Source organism: Carassius gibelio, chromosome A5 (assembly GCF_023724105.1).
Source record: "Carassius gibelio isolate Cgi1373 ecotype wild population from Czech Republic chromosome A5, carGib1.2-hapl.c, whole genome shotgun sequence".
Taxonomy (NCBI): domain Eukaryota; kingdom Metazoa; phylum Chordata; class Actinopteri; order Cypriniformes; family Cyprinidae; genus Carassius; species Carassius gibelio.
Genome location: NC_068375.1, coordinates 38,054,805 through 38,073,760, shown reverse-complemented (window position 1 = coordinate 38,073,760; position 18,956 = coordinate 38,054,805). Strand labels below are relative to the sequence as shown.

At 34.9% G+C, this 18,956-nt stretch overlaps 3 protein-coding genes across 3 annotated transcripts; 1 reads left to right on the top strand and 2 right to left on the bottom strand.

Moving 5' to 3' along the window:
* Positions 1-3,691: 3,691 nt before the first annotated feature.
* LOC128014878 (cystatin-B) lies at positions 3,692-6,748 on the bottom strand. The gene is made up of 3 exons (XM_052598570.1): positions 6,548-6,748; positions 4,817-4,918; positions 3,692-4,114 (listed from the first exon to the last, which is right to left on the bottom strand). The coding sequence occupies exons 1-3, from the start codon at positions 6,617-6,619 to the stop codon at positions 3,986-3,988; spliced, it is 303 nt and encodes a 100-aa protein (XP_052454530.1). The 5' UTR covers positions 6,620-6,748; the 3' UTR covers positions 3,692-3,985.
* A 654-nt stretch (positions 6,749-7,402) lies between these two features.
* LOC128014875 (thiosulfate:glutathione sulfurtransferase) lies at positions 7,403-10,983 on the top strand. Its single transcript, XM_052598567.1, has 4 exons — positions 7,403-7,684; positions 9,228-9,350; positions 9,445-9,607; positions 10,763-10,983. The coding sequence occupies exons 1-4, from the start codon at positions 7,552-7,554 to the stop codon at positions 10,815-10,817; spliced, it is 474 nt and encodes a 157-aa protein (XP_052454527.1). The 5' UTR covers positions 7,403-7,551; the 3' UTR covers positions 10,818-10,983.
* Positions 10,984-13,349: 2,366 nt separating this feature from the next.
* LOC128014877 (cystatin-A-like) lies at positions 13,350-18,589 on the bottom strand. The gene is made up of 5 exons (XM_052598569.1): positions 17,208-18,589; positions 17,039-17,058; positions 14,418-14,487; positions 14,065-14,172; positions 13,350-13,575 (listed from the first exon to the last, which is right to left on the bottom strand). The coding sequence occupies exons 2-5, from the start codon at positions 17,056-17,058 to the stop codon at positions 13,456-13,458; spliced, it is 318 nt and encodes a 105-aa protein (XP_052454529.1). The 5' UTR covers positions 17,208-18,589; the 3' UTR covers positions 13,350-13,455.
* Between the last annotated feature and the right edge of the window lie 367 nt (positions 18,590-18,956).

Sequence of the window (18,956 nt, the reverse complement as noted above, 5' to 3'; positions counted from 1 at the left end):
GGGGGTGGTAAAGCGAATCCATGTGTTTTTGTAAGATAAATATCCAGACTTTTTTTTCTCACTTCTGTTACTGTTGGGAACTGGAAGATGTGCGTTGTTAGAGAACAACACGCTGGTCACGAATAAGAAGCACAAAACGAGGGTTTGTAAAAAAAAAAAAAAAAAAAACCTTGTTGGATTTTGAAAGTAGCCAAGAGGAGACTGGTTTTCTTTTTGTTGAACTAAGGAAACTTTGTTTTCTTTGCTCCTACACTTCCCAGAGGCGGGCATACGATGCATATTTCTTCTGTTATCCGTCTGCAAGTCTTCCACAAAAAAAGTGTTTATTACATTTGAAATATATACGTTTTTTATATAACTCCCATTGGATTCATCTAAAAGAAGAAAGCCACATACACCTAGGATGCTTCGGGGTGAGTAAAAATAACTGATTCAGACACTTTTTCATTACTCTGGATTATTTTTATATACAGCTGGAGTCATTGAAAGCAGACAGATCTGACAGTAGCCAATATTTGTATCTTTTCTTATTTTTAATGCTGTCATGTAATTTGAGGACACTGAAATAATACATAAAAATGACAATTTATTATTTAATTTTATGTAGAAGTAACATAATCCAGGAATTAGTGTGATGTCTGGAATCAAGGAATATCCCGGAATATCACACTAGTTCCTGGATTACATATTTCCTTTTGTGTGGTTTGTAACGCAGTACAAAACTTCATATTCACTGGAAGAAGGAGGCGGGAACCGGCGGACAATCAAATTACATTTTAATAATCAAAATAAACACAAAACAGGACGGCAGCCCCTCACGGACGACAAACGCACACAAACAAAATCAAAACACAAAATAAAGTCCAGGCCTGGTCCTCTCTCGTCCTTCACTGTCGTCGCTCCATCATTAATCGTCATTAACAGCATTAATCGTCTCTATTTAGTTTATTGAAGAGCGATGTAGAACCACACTGCATTTGGCTTGTTTACATGAGGAACGTCCCTTACTCGCTTACATGTCACTTGTCTATTCAGTGCTCATTGAGTCCCCCTAGTGGTTTGGCAAGAACATTACAATTAAAGAGGTTATTTACAATACCCTGACAGCTACTTCCCCAACACATCTAGTACTTACACAAACGTTGATCACACTACAAACAATACAAAACTATGCTATAGATACAGAAAAGATGAATTCATTGTTTACCTGGGTCTTCAGTCTGTGATTAGCTCACCTCAGCTCTTGTCTGACAAGTCTTCGGGTTCAAGTCATTCCTTAATCACGTGTTAATCAATTCCCTTTCGGCTCAAGACGGCATTGACTGACACAGGTGAATTACTACCATAGACATTAAAATAAATAGACACAGCGACCCCATTGGATTCAACAGAGACAAGTGAAGTCACTTAGAAGTACGCACTTCCTGGGGGTCGAGCGAACTGTGCAGACTCAAACTGAACTTGTTGACGTAGATGTTACATGAGCAACCTGTAAATCTTCTAACCGCTGTGCCAAGAGAAATCTGAATCACCCACCGAATCTTGCAGACACTGTTGAATAATTTTGTCCCGTTGCTTTTATGGACTCTCTATGGGCTTCTCCCTTGACTTCATGCCTCCACGTCCCCCCGATTGCCTCATAGACAGTAAAAGATTGTCTGCCAGCTTCTCCTTCTGTCCATACGCTAATTTCTCTACTGAGTCGTAGGTTATAACGCAATCGTTAGCCTATTTTTTTTTTACAAAAACTGCTTCTACGGGGCCATAACGCAAGATACAAGGTATTGGAGCCTTTTATACATTTTCGTGTTTCTTTCGAAATAATGAATGGACAAATGGAGTCTTTAAATGCCTCAGATGTAAAGTTATTCGCTGTCAAAGTGAAGGAAAAAATGAATGGGAGTCAATGGAATGCTAACAGCAGGTGGGGGTCCGCTAGCCAATGGCGGCGCACAGGGGTGCTTCAAAAAAATATGAAATCCTGCCCCCCTGTTTACTACCAGTCGACCGGAAGTTGAAGTCGGCCGCGTGCCGCCATCTTGTAGCAGAACTTCACTTGCGTTAGCATCCCATTGACTCCCATTCATTTTGGTGTCACTTTGATAGCGAATAACTTTACATCTGAGGCGTTTAAAGACTCCATTTGTCCATTAATTATTTCTAAAGAAACAAGAAAATGTATAAAAGACTCCATTACCTTGTATCCTACCTTATGTTCCCGTAGAAACAGTTTTTGTAAAAAATAGGCTATAGACTCTCTATCGCACAGTAGCGAAGCTCGCAGGCAATCTTTTACTGTCTATGAGTCTATCGGGGGGACGTGGAGGTATAAAAAGTCAAGGGAGATAATTAATCAGAATACTTACTTCTGCTCACTCACGCCAAAGAACTCCCCGCTCAAGCTCGCCGTCTCTGCAAGATTAACGATGGCAGTTTGCACACACAGCTACTAGAAGATTTACATCTGTCAGACAGGTTGCTGACGTCGTCTAGCTTAGTTTGAGTCTGAGCGTCAGAAACGGAAGTGCTAAAAATAGCTAAAAATGGGCTTCACTTGTCTCAATTGAGTTCCAATGGGGTCGCTGTCTCCATTTCTTTTACTGTCTATGATTACTATGCGCATGCGCGACTGAATCATCCCCCGAGACGACTCGTTCTTCCTGAGTCACATTAAAGATTCGTTCAAAATGAGGAGTGAAGAACCGTTTCTGTCAGACGCGTCCGATTCGAGAATCGAGGAGCTGATGATACTGCGCATGTGTGATTCAGCGTGAAGCAGACCGACACACAGAGCGTCTGAACCGAACTGATTCTTTTGGTGATTGATTCTGAACTGATTCTGTGCTATAGTGTTATGAGTGCGGGTAAACTGAAGGCTTGAATCAATCTCCAATGACGCAATTACGTCGAGCGCAAAAGAACCAGTGAACCGTTTTCCTTAACCGGTTTATTGAATCGAACTGTCCAAAAGAACTACTGGTGATCCGAACACCGATGCAACCGGTTCTTGACTCGAGAACGAGTCAGTCTTTTGTTCGTTATCTGGCTCGGCTCGGTGTTCATCTTCACAGCAGTTCAGTCAGTCTACTGTTTGAGTGCATGAATTACTCCGGGATATTGGTTTATTTTAACTCAGAGGGAGTGTCAGCCACATTAAAAAAGTTAACAGTTTAAGTCATTTGTGGATTAATGTGTATTAGAGATGCGAACCGTTTAAAACGATTCAGTTCGAGTTGGTGACAGGAAGACAAGACAATGTTGAATAAAGTCGTAGTTTTTGCTATTTTTGGACCAAAATGTATTTTCGATGGTTCAACAAATTCTAACTGCCCCTCTGATGTCACATGGACTACTTTGATGATGTTTTTCTTACCTTTCTGGACCTGGACAGTAGACCGTACACACAGCTTCAATGGAGGGACTGAGAGCTCTCGGACTAAATCTAAAATATCTTAAACTGTGTTCCGAGGATAAACTGAGGTTTTACGGGTTTGGAACGACATGAGGATGATGACATGAGTCATTAATTACATAATTTTGATTTTTCGATGAACTAACCCTTTAAGTCATCACCCTTCCTCTTAATTTCTCTCAACCAACTTCATTATTGTAGCTGATGAAGCACTGCAACATTATTTTACCATTCGGAGTACATTCTGTTAGCAGGTGTTAATAAAACAAAGACTTGCCATTTAAAATAAGAAATTTATTGCCCTTTAGGTTAGAAGAAGCATAATCTTTTATAAAACCTTTGGAATGATGATTCAAACCGGTCTGCAATAATTTCACCACAATACAGTGTTTGTGAAAGTAAACAAAGATGTGTTTGTAATAAAACTCTTCTACATACAGTAGGCACTGGACTGGAGATGTTTTAATGGTGTAGCACTGAATAAAGCTTTTATATCTGCATTAGTTGATTATATCCCATATATCAGCCTATTATGTATACAGTATGGTGTTTTATTATCTCTGTGTCTATGTATTAGAAGTATTCAATAGGATCATGTTGAGATTTGGACGTCTGGATCCCGTGCAGCTGGAGTTTTTCTCCAGCGTGAGGAAGCGGCTTATGAACCTTCAGATGCACAAATTCATCTCTTCCAACATTTACCTGAAGAGAGAGATGCGAAGCATGAAAAAAAAACTTTTTACACATGCTTTGAACTTTCAGAAAGCAGATGGCAAGCTGTAACATATCAGTCCAAACAGCTGATAAAACCATCACAATCCAGTCCATCAGTTCATGTCTTGAGAAACCAAAAGCTGCGTGTTTGTAAGAAACAAATCCATCAAGACGTTTTTAACTTTAATTTCCAGCTCAAATATGAGTCATCTACTCATAATACTGCTGTCTCCAGTGGAAAAGTCTGAATCAGGAGAGAAATAAGCACCGTTGAAACACTTCTAAATAAATATATGGGATTTTCATGATAGAAGACAACAGGAAATTGACTTTTTCATTTCTTTCATGGACTGTATTTTGGACAGAAGCAATGGTTTTAAGTTAAAAACCCCTTAATGATGGATTTGTTTTTTACAAACATGCAACTTTCAACACAAACATGCAAGGCTTCTCAAGTCATTAACTGATGGACTGGAGTGGTGTGGATTATTATGATGTTATTATCAGCTGTTTGGACTCTCATTCTGACGGCACCCATTCACTGCAGAGCATCCATTGATGAGACACTGATGCAATGCAACATTTCTCTAAATCTGATGAAGAAGGATGGGGGTGGCCTGAGGATGAGTAATAAGTGTTTTAAATGTTTTTGCCTTAAGATAAGATCATATCCTGGTCTTTAGAGTTTACCTTGATGAAGTAGTTGGTTCCGGCCACAACCTGTACGGTAAAAGATTTGGCAATGAAAACGGCAAACTTCTTCCCTGTCTTCTCTTCTGCATGATGTTTGACCTGAATCAAAAGACAGATTTCAGAATTAATGCAAACATGTTTAATTTAATTTAATCCGGTCCTAAAATGTGCTTCTTTTTCAGTAAACAATGTCATGTGTTTTGACCTCGACTGAAATAACCGGTTTTGCAGTATGTGATTTTTCAAGTTTGATGGCTTACTACGACACACACATGAATGCTTCCTCAATAACGCGTGACGTGAAGAAGATGGGCTATTCCTCCTTTATTTCTAAATCAGTTAAACGGGTAAAAGTGTGCTATTTGCTTTGGGAAGCTGTTGCTGTGAACCCACATCATTCAGTCAAACAAACTCCCCATGCAACTGAAACAGATGATTGTTAGACTTCAAACACAAAACCAATCCCTCAGCGAGATATAGCAGGAACATTAGGAGCAGCCAAATCTACAGTTCGGTGCTTTCTGAGAAAAGAAGATCTCAGTGGTGAGCTCAGAAACATAAAAAGGTCTGAACATAAAGAAAAACACCCTTTCATAATGTCCAACCAAGTGAAGAACACTTTTTAGGGGGTAGGCATGTCATTGTCAAGGAGAAGACTTCACGAGAGAAAATACAGAGGCTTCACCACAAGGTGCAAAGCCAGATTAGACTTTGCCAAAAGACATCTAAAAAAAGCCAGACTTCTTCTGGAAAAGTATTCTTTGGATTAATATCAACCTGTAACAGACTGATAGGAAGAAAAGAGTATGGAAAAGGCTAGGAACAGCTCATACAAAAACTGTCCAAATATAATATAGTTGCACCTAACTCTATAAAGTAATACACTTTTGGCAAAATCAAACACTTAAAACACTTTTATCCAACATACATTCATACAAAAGAAGCAGTCAAAACTAACAATAGGGGAATAATATGTAAGTCTTGTTTAATCTAATGCAGTACACGTAGCAAGGGTGTTTTTTAAATAATAAATTAAAAGGATACAAGTGAATAGAATCGGGGAAAAAATTCTAATAAAAATAAAACAAAAAAAATAGAGAATGGTAGTGTTAGAGGTTCTTTTTATTTATTAAATTTAAAAGAAGGCAAGAAGTAAGAATAGAAATAGAATAGAGAGTGGTAGTGTTAGAGGGTCTTTTTTTATAAATAAAATAAAACGTCAAAATAATAGAAAAATAATACAGAATGCTATTGTTATATGGGCTTTTTATAAATAAAATAAGTCAAAAGAATAGAAAAATAATACAGAATGCTAGTGTTAGAAGCTTTTTTTTAAGAAAACGATTAAGAAGAATAGAGAATGCTAGAATGCACAAGGATCATTTTTTTATCCTAAACAAAAAGTAAACAAAAAGATAGAATAGACAGTTAGAGTTAGAGGTCACATGAAGTTGGGAGAGATGTGTGTTACTCGTTTCTTGAAGAAGGGATTGAGTTGTGCAGCTCATTCAACCAGGAGGTAACATTTAATGTGAAAGTTATTGAAAGTGATTTTGTGCCTCTTTGGGATGCCACTATAATGCAACGTTCACTTGCAGAGCTAACTAATAAATAATGATCACAGCTTATAATAACTAATAAATGCACAAACTAATAAATACACACCACTTGCATTCCAGCATCAGCTGACTTACAGCATCAAAACACACACAGAGGGTCCAGTCTCACCTCATCGCAGATCTTCTGCACCTCAGCAGTGGCTTGCTTCACCACGGATGGACCTCCAACCAGTGTCGCCATTACTGTAATGTTTCGCTGATCGGTGTCGAGATGTAGAAAAACTGTTTTTGACAGTCCAGTTTGAGAGTATTGTCACTGCTACGGTATTTATGTGGTCTCTACACCACTATGAGCCATCGGCGGAATGTACCATGTTGTCGGAAGAGGTGGGGGTTGATAAAAAAAACTATTCAACAACAATTTCACATGAGTTATGACTATAACAGTAATTATATATAACTAAATATTGTATAAAATGAATACTTGAAATACATGTTTCTATCATGGCATCTGATATATCATGGTTATTTCCTCTTATATTTTGGTTTAGACCAACACAAATGTGAGAAGTACAATTGTAGGCGTGGCTTATCAGACCGGGCGTTCTCTCTGATTGGTGAACTCCGGTGGCATAAATAATAACTTTTTCTGTTTTAATTACACACGATATTTTCGACTTTTAACGGCTCTTAGAATTACTTTAAGAAATTCTCAACGATTACATTATTGTCCAGATAGTTGCAGAAGCCTTAACGTAAGCGACGCCGTCACGTGGTGTATGTTATTTTTCCCAGCGCTGATCTGAATGGACCGATCACAAACGATTGTGATTACTAGATAAATGTTTGATTTAATAACATAAAAAAATGTAAACAAAAAAACGTGTCTGTATAAGACATTGCTTACTCGTTTAAATTAACAGGTTTAAACGATTATATAGAAACATCTCCAATAAAATATATACACAATAAAACGCCCACACAGAAAATCTGCTTATATGAGACTCCGAGCGCCGCCCGGAGGAAAACATACGCGATCAGCGACACACTCAGATCCGTGTAATCGCCTCAGTCATACGCTGGTAGTTAAACCAAACAGTCATAGCTGCTTCTTTTAGACTTAATCCTATCTGTACTCAAACGCTCACGTATCTTATATAGAATTCGATAGAGATGAATAGACTGACGCATCTAGTGGCGCTGCTGCTTCTGTGTGTCTCAGCATTCAGAGCGGATCAATGCGATGATGGAGCTGACCGATGCAACAAATGGACCGAGACATCTCACAATCGACCTCTAAATACAGGTAAAGTATTGAGCTCGCACTGTATGATGTCTGAAATGATGAAAAATCGACTTTAATGTGTCAGATTTGTATTCCAGTGGCTGAATGTGGGAAAGTAACACTGTCATTCATAGTAAGCATGAGAGATTGCACGTATGGGTCAGTGACGCATGGGTCAGAGTTGCATCATCAGCGTTCCTTTTCCTTTGTTATAACCTGCCTGGTTATAATAAATCAAAGTCGGTTGAATAGCAGTCAACCAGTTTACCTCAACCGTTTACTAAGGATGCAATGCTAGATTCTGTTCAGTCTTTGGTGTAAAAAGCTCACATTAGCAATTAAATAAAAAAATATTTTTGGTCCCAGATTTTTTTAACGGTTGTCTAATGTATGAAGAATTTTTGGATATAATTTGTCATGGTTTACTTTATTTTTATATGGTGTCCTGCACCCACTAGTAATTAAAAAAAAAAAAAAAAAAAAAATTATATATATATATATATATATATATATATATATATATATATATATATATATATATATATATAAATTATAACTGAATATGTTTTAATTTGACTGTGGATTAACTCTTGTTAAAACTACAAAGTAATTTAGTCATGAGAAGTGAGTGGATTTCTGTCTTTCTTATATGTTCTTGACTGGCTAGTGATATTTGGCATGTATTACTACATCTTATTCTTATCCTGCATTTATTTTTTTGTGAAAACACGAGTGAAAACCAACTTTCCCACAGAGTATATTAGTTTAGTTAAATGAATTACTGTGACAGACCCTTATGACGAATATTGATTCATACAGGTCACTAAATCAGCATTAACTGTGTTTGGGTGGGAGTCTAGATTCCCACGAGAATCTGCACTATGACACACATTAAGTAATACTTTTTTTTCTTAATTTTTTTTTGGGATGATGCACTGTAAATCAGTTTTGGGGGGCAAAATAAACATAATATTTATTTAAATGTAAAAAATATATATTTTTCTATAGATGGCCCAATCCTGTCATTTATACTTTGATATGTCCTTTTATCGTAATTGTTTCATTGCAAATTATAGGTGAATTTTAATTCTTTTCTGAAGGATCATGTGACACTGAAGACTGGAGTAATGATGCTGAAAATTCAGCTTTTCATCACAGAAATAAATTACATTTTGCAATACATTTAAACAAAAAACAGTGCTTTTAAATTGTAATAATATTTCACAATATTAATGTTCTTACAGTGTTTTTATTCAAATAAATGCAGTCTCGGTGAGCAAAAGAGACTTTAAAAACATTAATCAAATTTACCAACCAAAAAAATCATTTACAAAATAAAAAAATCTACTAGGTTTGAAATCATAAAATAGTATTTATTTTAATTCTCAACACATCACTTGTGCTATTTTGGTGCCTCATGTAGTTCTACTGATCTATATTTGTCCGTAATATCAGATATTAAATGCTAAAATATATTTAATAGATGGAATACACTAGTAAACACAGCTTTGCAGTATGAGTTAGCATCAGGATGGAGTCCGTGCTCACCCGTCGTGTGTTTCAGATGATGTTGTGACGTACGAGCAGCTGAAGGACATGATGTCCACCGGAAGCGTGCAGCTCTTCGATGTGCGTGAACCAGACGAACTGGAAGCAGGATTTATTCCAGGAGCCACTAACATTCCCTGTAAGTCACCAGCACACACAGATCAGCACAGACACACACACACACACACACACACACACAGACATGATGAGTTACCGTGTTTCTGCTCATGCAGTGGGAGACGTGGAGCAGGCCCTCAGACTGACCCCAGATCAGTTTAGAGAGCGCTACGGCGTCCCGAAGCCCGGTTTAGAGGACTCAGACTTTGTGCTTTACTGCCAGAGAGGCGTCCGCAGCCTCAGCGCGCTGGAGACCGCAAGAGATCTGGGATACAGCAAGTATATAAACACACACACACACACACATAGGTGTAATGGTTTTTATACTGTACAAACTGTATTTTCTGTAGTATCGCTCTACACCTAAACTTACCCCTGAAAGAAAAATGTATGCATTCAAAAAAATGTTGTATGTTTTTAAGCCTTCTGAGTAACTGAGACACAGGTAGTGTCCTCATAGACCAACTTCATATTGTAATACCTGTGTCATACCCATGTCATTATACAGATTTGTGTCCTAGTGCACACACACACACACACACACACAGAGGTATTTATATCATGGGAACTCTCCATAGATGTGATGGTTCTTCTACTGTATGAACTATATTTTCTATCCCCTTACACTAGGAAACTATCTGCTATTATACAAAAAAAAAAAAAAAAAAAAATTCTCTATGATTTATACACTTGTTTCCTTGACCCCACAAGGTCAAAATGTACTGGTATTACTGTACTTGTGGACAAATTATTTGTTTATTATTATTTGCATTGTTTGACATAATGTGAAAATATTATTTAATTTTAGATGCATTTTTTTTGTAGTTTACTTGAGTAGTTTAGTTTGTTTGTTTTATTATCCTTTTAAGGTATATCTATATCATTTTATTGACTTTATTTCAGTTTTAATTATTTTATCACATCAAGTTAAAAAATGAAAATGAGAAATGTTGTTTTATATATATATATATATATATATATATATATATATATATATATATAAACATAAACAAGACTTGCTACTTGAAATACAGTAGAATAAACATTATCTGAACAAAAATAAACAATATATATGTATATGTATGTTCAGATAATGTTTATTCTACTGTATTTCAAGTGGCAAGTCTTGTTTATGTTTTTTTGCTAGAAAAGTATTTTTATAATTTAAAATACTTTTTTAACTTATTATTTTTATTATTTATTTATTTTCTTTTACCGGTAGTGGCATCAGTTATATTACTGATCAGTAATATTATTAGTTTTTTTCCAGTAGTTGAAGGAGGCTTTGTTTCATACTCAGCACAATTATGATTCACAAATATTTTTTTGCTCTAAAATATTATATTGGCTTTTTTTCTTTTAAAACCTCATGACAACTCATTTAATTTATGTTCTCAAGTAATGAAACTCATGGTGAGTGTGTTTGTCTCTCAGAGCCCGTCATTATTCTGGAGGATACAGCGAGTGGATTGAGCTGGAGCCTCAGTAAACCAAGCTTGTTTCCTCCTGGTGAAGGACCATGAAGATGAAGAATGAAATCTATACAGCGCTTGACTGTTAAAACGACAACACAGACCAAAAATGTGTTATGCATAATATCTCAGATGTATCTATATATTTTTGGTAAAGAAATAAAATAAGTTATGAATAAATAATGACTATTGCATTGCAAATATTTATGATAGTTTGGTTTTTATGCCATAAAATGATTTTGACATGATTTTGTCGGCACATACTTCACAGCAATTCAATTCAATTCAGCTCAATTCAAGTTTAATTTTATAGCACTTTGTTCAATGCGAATCGTTACAAAGCAACTTTACAGAAAATTAAGTTTCTACAATATTTAGTAGTAGCTTATGGTGGTGACTGTCAATTTGTGCACATATGACAGAATTTTTTGAAAAATGAATACAAGATGTAGTCAACCAGACGATGAACATTATTAATATTAATAATTAATAGTTATTATATGATGCAGTCACACTTGTAGCAATATTTGTTAGTTCTGTTGTTGATAGCTGTCATAGCTGCGGATCCAACAGAGTAAAATTAATTAGTTTAACCCAAGCTAAAGAATAAGAATTTGATCAGATGCAACTGCAGTCACAAATTATGTTTTTAATCTAGATTTAAACAGAGAGATTGTGTCTGAACCCCGAACATTATCAGGAAGGCTATTCCAGAGTTTAGCAATAGAGCAATAGATCCAGCTAAAACAAATGTAAAGCTATTTGTGGTACATTTATGTTTTCCCAAATAGCTCAAACAAACAATACAATAAAGTTATATGGTTATCTAAAATTATATTCATAAAATTTTTTTTTTTTGCACTTGAAATAAAATAAAACATTAAATGAAATAAAATAAATACAATTTTATTTCAGCTAGTTGCCAAAACAGTATTTCGCATTTTAATTTAGTTTAACTTAATGTAGTAAAATTGTTAAAACTATATATATATATATATATATATATATATATATATATATATATATATATATATATATATATATATATATATATATATATATATTTACCAAAACCTAAAATGTCCCTAATATAAAAAATATAAACTAATTCAAAATTATAAAAAAAAAAATTTGAAGTCATAATCAAGCACGGACCAACCTTATGATGGAAGAATAAGTATAATAGGAAAATATATAATAACAGGGATTTCTAAAAATGAAATTCACACATTTTCTCTGCAACAACCACTTAGCCTACATTCACTTAATAAACAAATTCGGTTTCCTTGAAATTGAAATTAAATTAAATTTCACCAGCCTGTCATTTAATTCATTTGAAATAAATGTGCAAAATTATATGTATGAAATTTAGTGAGAATTAAGCCACAAGATGGTGCTACTGTATATTAGAGGAGTTTTCCCCTACCCAGACACGTTTAACTTCTTTACAGTAAATGTATAGATTCTAAATTGTACACATTTGTAAATATTTTGAAACTATTGTTGTACAAAGTGTGTGATTGCAGGTTGACTTCATAGTGATAAGCTTGTCCAGACTTGTTTTCAACTAAGGTATGAAAATAAGAAAAAAAATATTATAATATATGTTTTACAAGGGTAAAAAATATAGCAGAAGTAGCACTGACATTCAAAAACAATGTACTTGTGACAAGGCTCCTTAAATACTCAAGTCTTCACTTTAAGTTTTCATTTAGTTATGAGTGAATATTTGCTAGAAAAAGAGCAGGAGAAATAACACAAAAGTGTCTCAGATCCGGCAAAAGTTATGGAAAGAGAGACACTTTATCTCACGGAGTATGACGCAGCCTGCAGAAGAGACATGCATGTTTGTTGTCACCACTAGAATTACCTACTGTAGCCAAACTCATTTAAACTCTTCCATATTTACAAAATAGAAATCCATATTCTGGTCTCAAGAGACCAAGTCAATTATTTTGGAGACAAAAGCATCCAAAATGTTCTTGACATACTAAGAACTAGAATATTATACATTTTCTGAATTAAATCTCGGGTGTACTTATTTCTGCAATCCTTCACTGAAACAAAATGGGTTAATTTACTTATCTTACAGGAAATATTGGCATAAGTATATGTTTAATATGTTTCAATTTTCCCATGTTTCCATGAATTATATTAGGGATCATTAAGAAAATACATCGTTTATATTTATTCAGTATTCATTTATGCTGTGCATGCACTATTTAACTTTATTTAGCAAGTTCCATTTCCTGAAGGTTTAACAGTATATAAGACTGGAATAATGGCCGTTGAAAATTTAGCTTCACTCCACAGTAATACATTTTATTTTAAAAGATATTTCAATAGAAAACAGTTTGCGTTTTAATAACATTTTTCCAATATTACTGTTTTTACTTTGCTTTTTTATTTTAATTATTTTTTATTATGTTTATGTTTTTAATTGTTTAATTATTTATTTAATTAAGAAAATTTGCCACTTCCTGTTCAGTTCTTTCAGCATAAATGTGATTTTGTTTGCATCCACACATAAACACACTGACACTGGAGGGTTTGCATATTGATTTTAATGACTGTAATATTTTACATGTTCTCCTAGCATGTGTGTTTCTGTTATATGATAAGACAGACTTGCTAATTCTGTGCGGTTAGAAGTGTTCAGAAGGGGACCAGAGGGTCGCTGTCAGATTTTGGGTAGCAGGTATCTTGCACATTGAGTTCTCCTCCACCGGCTTCAAATATCTTTGCATGAACATATGTGTTTCTTCCAACGTCCACCTGAGAGAAAGAGTTTATACATGTTAGTTTAGACAGAGAACCACAACAAGTTCATCTTGCACTATAACAAGGGGAGCGTTTCCCAAAACTAAGTTAGCAACTTTGTTGGTTGCAATACAATTTCCCATTGCCAACAGGTTAGCAACTATGCTTTTGGGAAACTCACCCCAGATGTGATGAATTAAAGCAGCAAGTGATAAATGAGATCTCTTCACCTCATTCCTAACAGCAACAACTTAAAATCTTAAACTCTTTTTCCACGATGGGGAACATTAGAGATAGTGACTGCTGCAGATTTGGACTAGATTTTTCCAGCAATTGGAAAAACATTTTTTATCTTATGCAAATGCAGAGAAATTATATACAGTAACTTGGTGCTTCTTCACAATCAATATGCAAATCACTTGACATTAAATTATCAAATAAAAACTGTCTTGGAATAATTCACTATCTCAAAATCATAAAAGCATTGCAAAAATACACAATCACCTTTATCACAAATGTGTAGTTTATTTCACTGTCATTTCTGGAAATAAAATCTACAGGAATATAAACGGCAAAACAGGTTCCAGCCGACTCCTCTACTTGTAACTTCATCTGAATAAACAAAAGAATGAATTCATTAGTTTATATATATATATATATATATATAAAATATATATATATATATATATATATATATATATATATATATATATATATATATATATATATATATATATATATATAAACATATAAAATGAATTGTGCCTTTAACTGAAAAGCAAAACAGAGTGATCTCTTAAAAAAAACAAAGAAAAAAAACAATGCATTCACAAAATGAGTGATTTTGAGTCCTTTACCTGAAGGCAGATTTGCTTCACCTCTGGAGTGACCGGCTTCACCGGGGTCCAGTGAGACATCACTGCAGTGCTGATGATTAAACAAACATTTTCAATGAACCATAACTTTATGGGGGTAGATTCCTGGTAAAGTCATAAATGACATCTTCAAAAATCAACAGACAGGTGGTTACATATGCTCTGTTTACAAATATTTTAGAGTAGCTAAACAATAGTTTATTTACAGCCAAGGCTATGTTTCACTCAGATGTTTATCATGCTGGTAAAGGTCGGTTCAGAACAATACGATCATATACAACCATATAAGTGTAGATCATTGCTACATGCTCACCCTAGTAGTAATCTAAGAAATGGACACTTTTGTATTTAACCTTTTAAGCTGAAATATGCTTTGAAATTAGAAGGGCACAGGAAGCTTCCAAAGGACACTGGAAGGGGCAGTATCTGTGGCCTTTTGGTAGGGATCAGGGACGTCACGTCGAGAGTGACTGACTGAAAGGGAAAATCTCAGTTACGTATGGTAACCCTTGTTCCCAGAAGGAGAGAATGGAGACATCACATCCCATCACCACAGCTCCTGTACCATTGCTGAGTGGCCGGGTCACCGGTCAGGCTCCTCAGCGAAAACCTGAATATGCAATGCATCTGCTGCCTATTAATACTCATGCTGTGATCAGTGGCAACTGGATGCAATAATCGCATGCTAAAGTGCATTGGCTCGTTTAATTTATACTCGAAGTAGATTGGTCTCTCTAAGTGAGATCTCAATTCATCGTTTATCCGACGTGACATCTCCGTTCCTTCCTTCAGGGAACGAGGTTTACCATATGTTACCAAGACATGAGGACCTGAGAGGTTTAGGTTATGATTTAAATTCAACTTTTTGTTTATTTATTTTCATAAATTTAACTTATGTTTGGACATCGTTGTGTAAAGTTCTATTTCTTATTTCTATTTCTTTTCTTAATAAATATATATTTATTGTGACCTAAAACAATATTTTATTTTATACAGTGTGTTATGTACAATTACAGTTTTATTGTTACTATCTTTTCGTTAAAAGAAGAAAATAGTGTATTTTATAAGATCAATAAGCTTAAACAAATGTTGAATACATGTTTAAATGTATGATAAATGATTTGCTTCAGGAACATGTAACTACGATGTCATATATTTTATTACCATATATTTAAAATCATTTTAGCTCGGAATGTGTGTCTTCATGTTTATATGACTTATCAGGATGAAAAAAAAAGTTTAATGATGTGGGTATTACATTTATTGAGTCCTCATAATTAAAATAAAATACTTACAAACAATATTTCCTAAAAAATATAAGCATATGCAGATTTTTGTGGGATGGGTTTTTTGTTGGTACAGTACAAAATCATTATGCCTATAGAGGGTCCCCAGAAATCATAAAAAATAATGTGTGCGTGTGTATCTGTGAGAGAGAGAGAGAGAGAAAGAAAGTGAGGGGGAGGGTTAGAATGAGAGACAGAGGAGCTTTTCCTACTAAAACCTCTGGTTGGTCATCGTCGCTCCCAGAATAATGTAAAGCATTTTTATTGGCAACTGAAACTATAGTAAACGTTTATTTTTCTAAAGTACGTTATATATAATCATTTTTTTTTTTTTATTTAAATTAAGAGAATGATGTGTTTTATAAGCTCAGTAAACTTAAATAAATGTTGAATACTTTGATTTGTTTCAGTAGCACGGCAGTCATATAATTATTTATTTTCATATTCTTTAAAATAGAGATAAGTCTCTCTTTAGCTTGAAATGTTTATGTGTGTGCCTGTTTATATGATTTATCAGAACACAAATTTGTATACACATATGGTTATTACACTGATATAACAATGCAAATGTGTTCATGAGGATATCCTCAATTCAGATCGCTTAAAAAAATTATTTTATTAAAAATGTATGTATGCAGAATTGATGTGTGATGGGTAGGTGTACAGTTTGTACAGTAAAAAATCATTATGTCTATGGAGTGTAGTAATACTCAAAATGATTGTCCCCATGAGCATAACAGCTTTTTTAAATGATAAATTATACTAAATGGTGTTTCTGAAAATTTAACAAATGTAGAAAGTTTACTGTGATGGTAGGTCTAATATATAATGTATATAAAAATATGATGCAGAAACTTTTATTTTCTGTGAAACTGCGTTGCGACAATTTGGTTTGTGAAAAAAAAAACGATACAAATAAACATGAATTAAATTGATTTGAATTAAGTCAATTTGACATAAGGTCCATGGTATTGGGGCATGTTGTCACATTTCACTTCCATTCTTTTGGGCTAAATAAAGAAAAACACATACACTGTAATTATAAAACAAATTAACCTATTGACAAGTATGAAATTAATGTGGACAAATAATTATACTCTGAACTCCATGTGGATTTACACAAACTGAGAAAGTCAAAAGGTGTTAGGTTGTGTCCCGCTCTCCCCTACTATTATTTCATATTATTTTTGATTTCAGATTGAAAAATTAATCTACAATTAACATTAATCAGTTATCCTCAGATTTATCCAGATTGCTAGACTTAAACTGTGTAAGTAGGATTTGTTTTACTGCTTCCATGAATCTGAGCAGGATTACCTTGAATTGGATCCACCCATCTACAAAAAAATACAATCGACATTAAAGTTAAAATGCATAATTTAAAAATGACCAGGGGAAAATAATTTAATCTGAACTCATGAAGTTTTCACTTAAAAAAAAAAAAAGCTTTTAAGTATGTTGTAAAAGCTTTAACACATATACTCACTGTTCTTGATATCCTGAGATTCACCAATAACAACAGCTGCTGTTGTCTTTCCAACTGGGCAGAAGAAGAGCTCTGAAACCACTCCTCCTACGTCTAGGGTGGGGTGGAGAAGGTGCAACTTAAAACCAGAGACAGAGATGAGGAAGATGTTCTTCCATGCAATTTCTTAGTAACTGAGAATTACTGGCAGTCAAGTGATAAGATTAATGAGATTAATAACATTATTTTTCCTCATGCACATTTCAGCAGGTCATATTTTCATCCATGATTGTGTTTCCATAACATTCTTTATATTATCATTGTTACGTGTTAGAACGTAATTGGGGTGTCAAAAGTTTTAACCTGTGAGTGGTGTGTATTTTCTTGTCTCTCTCTCTTTCGCTCCCTGCTCATTAGAGCAACAGGTGCAGCTGCTAAGTGGACGCAGCTGAAGCATGTCAACGTGTGGATATAAGCAGTGAGGATTGTCTGTTTGTCGAGCTCACCCTCCTGCTTCCTTGGTGTAGATCGTGTGTGGACGACTGCTGCTTTAAAGAACAGTGTTGTGTTAACCCCGAGAGAGCTGTGCTGTGTCCCAGTTCATGTAAAACTCCTGGTGAGGAGTTAGAACTGGTAGTGGTATTAGGCCGGTAATTGTATTGGCAAACTAACCATTATTTGTTTAAAATAACCTGTGAGAGAGGTTTTTAGGCCTTTTTTATTTCCTTTATAGTTTTCTCCTGTTTAATGGTCAGAAAGGGAGGTAAGGATTTGTATTTTATTTATTGTTTAATTCCAGGGAAGAGGACTTAACTTAGTTAGAAAACTCCCTTTTGTTTATTGTTTTGGCCATTTGAAGCCCTCTCAGCTTAAGTTATTCCTCAAGTCTCATCCCAATGTAAACAAATAAATACCACTTTTCTTGACTTCTGGGTTGTGTGCCGGTGTGTTTGTGGAAGCAGGAGATTGAACTCCGGACGGCACCCCTTTTCTTTGGTGTCGCTCTCGATGTGCGTGCATGTGGCACGTAACAATCATCAACAGCCACTTTGCTGGTGTACAACTCCTGAAATAGGACAAAGCATTACTTTATGGATCCTCCAAGTAGTTCAGTGGCTGCTAGTGCTCTGCTATTTGGGGGAAGATTTTTGCAGTCGTGATGTTACTGTAGGTTCTTGAACGAATCGTTCATTTGAGCTGGTTTTCAGGAACTAACCGGTCGAGCTGGTTCACAAATCGACCTGAATCTAACTTTAGTTCTGGGTTGATGATGCAGGTCACACAGCCGAAGTAGCACGTCCAACTAAAAAAAAAACCTTTCTGTCGAGTGATGTAAATAAATTTTACAGTAGTTTATTGTGCATGCATATTATATTTAAAGTTGCATAAGGGAAATCAAGGACTTTATAAGACTGGATTATTAATTCTTTATAATGTAGACGTAGAACATATCCGCAATGTCTGTAATGTGTGCTGTAGGTGTGAAACTTTTAGGAATCTTATCCAAGTTGTAGGCTATTCAATATTGGTCAGTCAGTCGAATCTGACATAAAGGATCGGCGAATGAAACTGTGACCACAAACACCATTAACTTAAGTGAATAATATGGCAATAATATGCAATATGCAATTATGTCACTTTTTTTTTTTTAATTCCTTAAGAGTTTCGTGTTCTGAGTTAGGTTTTGCCTTTAACGCTGTTTCTCCAAGTCCGACCTCAAGTGCCCATCTAAAACTTCAACCAGCCTACTACTCCACAACTTCAGCCAAT